General features: G+C 63.2%; 1 protein-coding gene across 2 annotated transcripts in view; it reads right to left on the reverse strand.

The window, feature by feature from the left end:
- PDE6D (phosphodiesterase 6D) overlaps positions 1-1,244 on the reverse strand; it is a 62,161-nt gene extending 60,917 nt beyond the window's left edge. Inside the window, exon 1 of one of the 2 annotated variants that reach the window (XM_023193792.1) lies at positions 982-1,244. In XM_023193792.1, coding sequence (XP_023049560.1) covers positions 982-1,031 — 50 coding nt within the window. In that variant the 5' untranslated portion in view covers positions 1,032-1,244. The remainder of the gene's footprint in view (positions 1-981) is intronic. The other variant, XM_023193791.2, reaches the window with a different exon arrangement.
- Between the last annotated feature and the right edge of the window lie 178 nt (positions 1,245-1,422).

Here is a 1,422-nt window from a genome sequence, read left to right on the forward strand (position 1 = left end):
TTCATCTGCATCATATGGTGACAGACTAACACACTCCACGAAAACACAAAGCTTCCTTACCACATTGAGGAGAGGTTGCAAAGGCGGCATCACAACAGGCCCAAGGCAATGATTTCTCTACCCTACTCTATCCTACCGTGGCCCCAGCGACATCGCACTATTGCTGGACAGCTCCACCACAGCTAGGCATTAACCGCACCAACAGGAGCGAGCAAAGACACCTCGGCTAGGAGCCCCAGCGCGAGGCACCCCACACCTAAGCCTATGGTCCTCATCTTGCTGGAAAGGAAACTGAGGCGCTGACGGGGAAGCAGTGACCATTGCCTCAGAACGCCAAGAGCGTTAAGACGAGGTTGATCTTGGACTTCTCTTTCCCCACCTCCCCCAACTACTCCAGCCCTGGAAGAAGCCACAAGTTTGGAAGAGAAGTTGTGGAAACCAGACGGGGGTGGGGTGGGGTGCGGTGCGGTGGGGGCCCTGAGAGAGTTTTAAAAGCACTGGTATTTGTCCCGCACAAGGTCGCCCGCTCCAAGTCACTGTTCCCCCGCTCCCCGGGTAGGCTTATAGCCAAAGAGGCTTCTAGGCTTCAAGATCAGCCCACCGCGCCCCCTCAGCCCTTCCCTGCAGGCCGCAGCCCCTCCCGGCCTCTGGGTCGCGGCCGGGGATTGGAACCCAGCCGGTCTCTCCGACAGCGTTTGCGACGCCCGGCACCTCTCGCAGCCCCGTAACCCAGGCTCTTCCGTCCCCACCCGCCACCCCCTGGGGCTCCCGTCAACGTCCCCTTCCTCCCTCAGGACGCCCCTGGGGGCGCTTCTCGCGCCTGGTCCCGCCGGGTGCTCGGCACGCTTTTCCTTTCCTCTCCCCTCCCGCGGCCCTTCTTCCGTAGGGCCCAGCTGGCGCGGCCCCCGCCCCCGGCCAGTCTCCACAGTGAGCGGCCGCCTCCCAAGTCCTCCCGGCCCCGCCCCGCTCCCGGGCGGATACAGTTTGAAGCCCCTCAGGATCTCCCTGGCCCGCTCGTCCTTGGTTGACATGATGCGGCGCTCGCCGCCCGCGGCTTTCTCACTCTGGTCGGCGGAGCCTCGCAGACGGTGCCCAGGAGCCGAGGATGGAGCCGCAGCCCGACTTCGAGACCTCGGGCGAGCAGCCGCAGCGCCCAGACCAGGACCGGCCTCTCTCTCCCCTCAGCTCCCGCTCCTGATCCCTTCTCCTTCCCCCTAGCCTCGCAATGCCCTCCTGGAACCAATGGAAAGCCAGCTTTGGCGATTGGCATCCCAACCAGCCAGTAGGAGCGCGCTGCGGCTTCGCAGGGGGACTGTTAACGTCAATGGGAAGGGCCCTCCCCGGGAAGTCCCATAGGACACAATATTCATCTGGTGTTATTGCCTAGAGTTTGTCCCAGCGGAGTGTTGGCTTCGGATCTGC

The sequence above is a fragment of the Piliocolobus tephrosceles genome, chromosome 11 (assembly GCF_002776525.5).
Source record: "Piliocolobus tephrosceles isolate RC106 chromosome 11, ASM277652v3, whole genome shotgun sequence".
Classification (NCBI taxonomy): Eukaryota; Metazoa; Chordata; class Mammalia; order Primates; family Cercopithecidae; genus Piliocolobus; species Piliocolobus tephrosceles.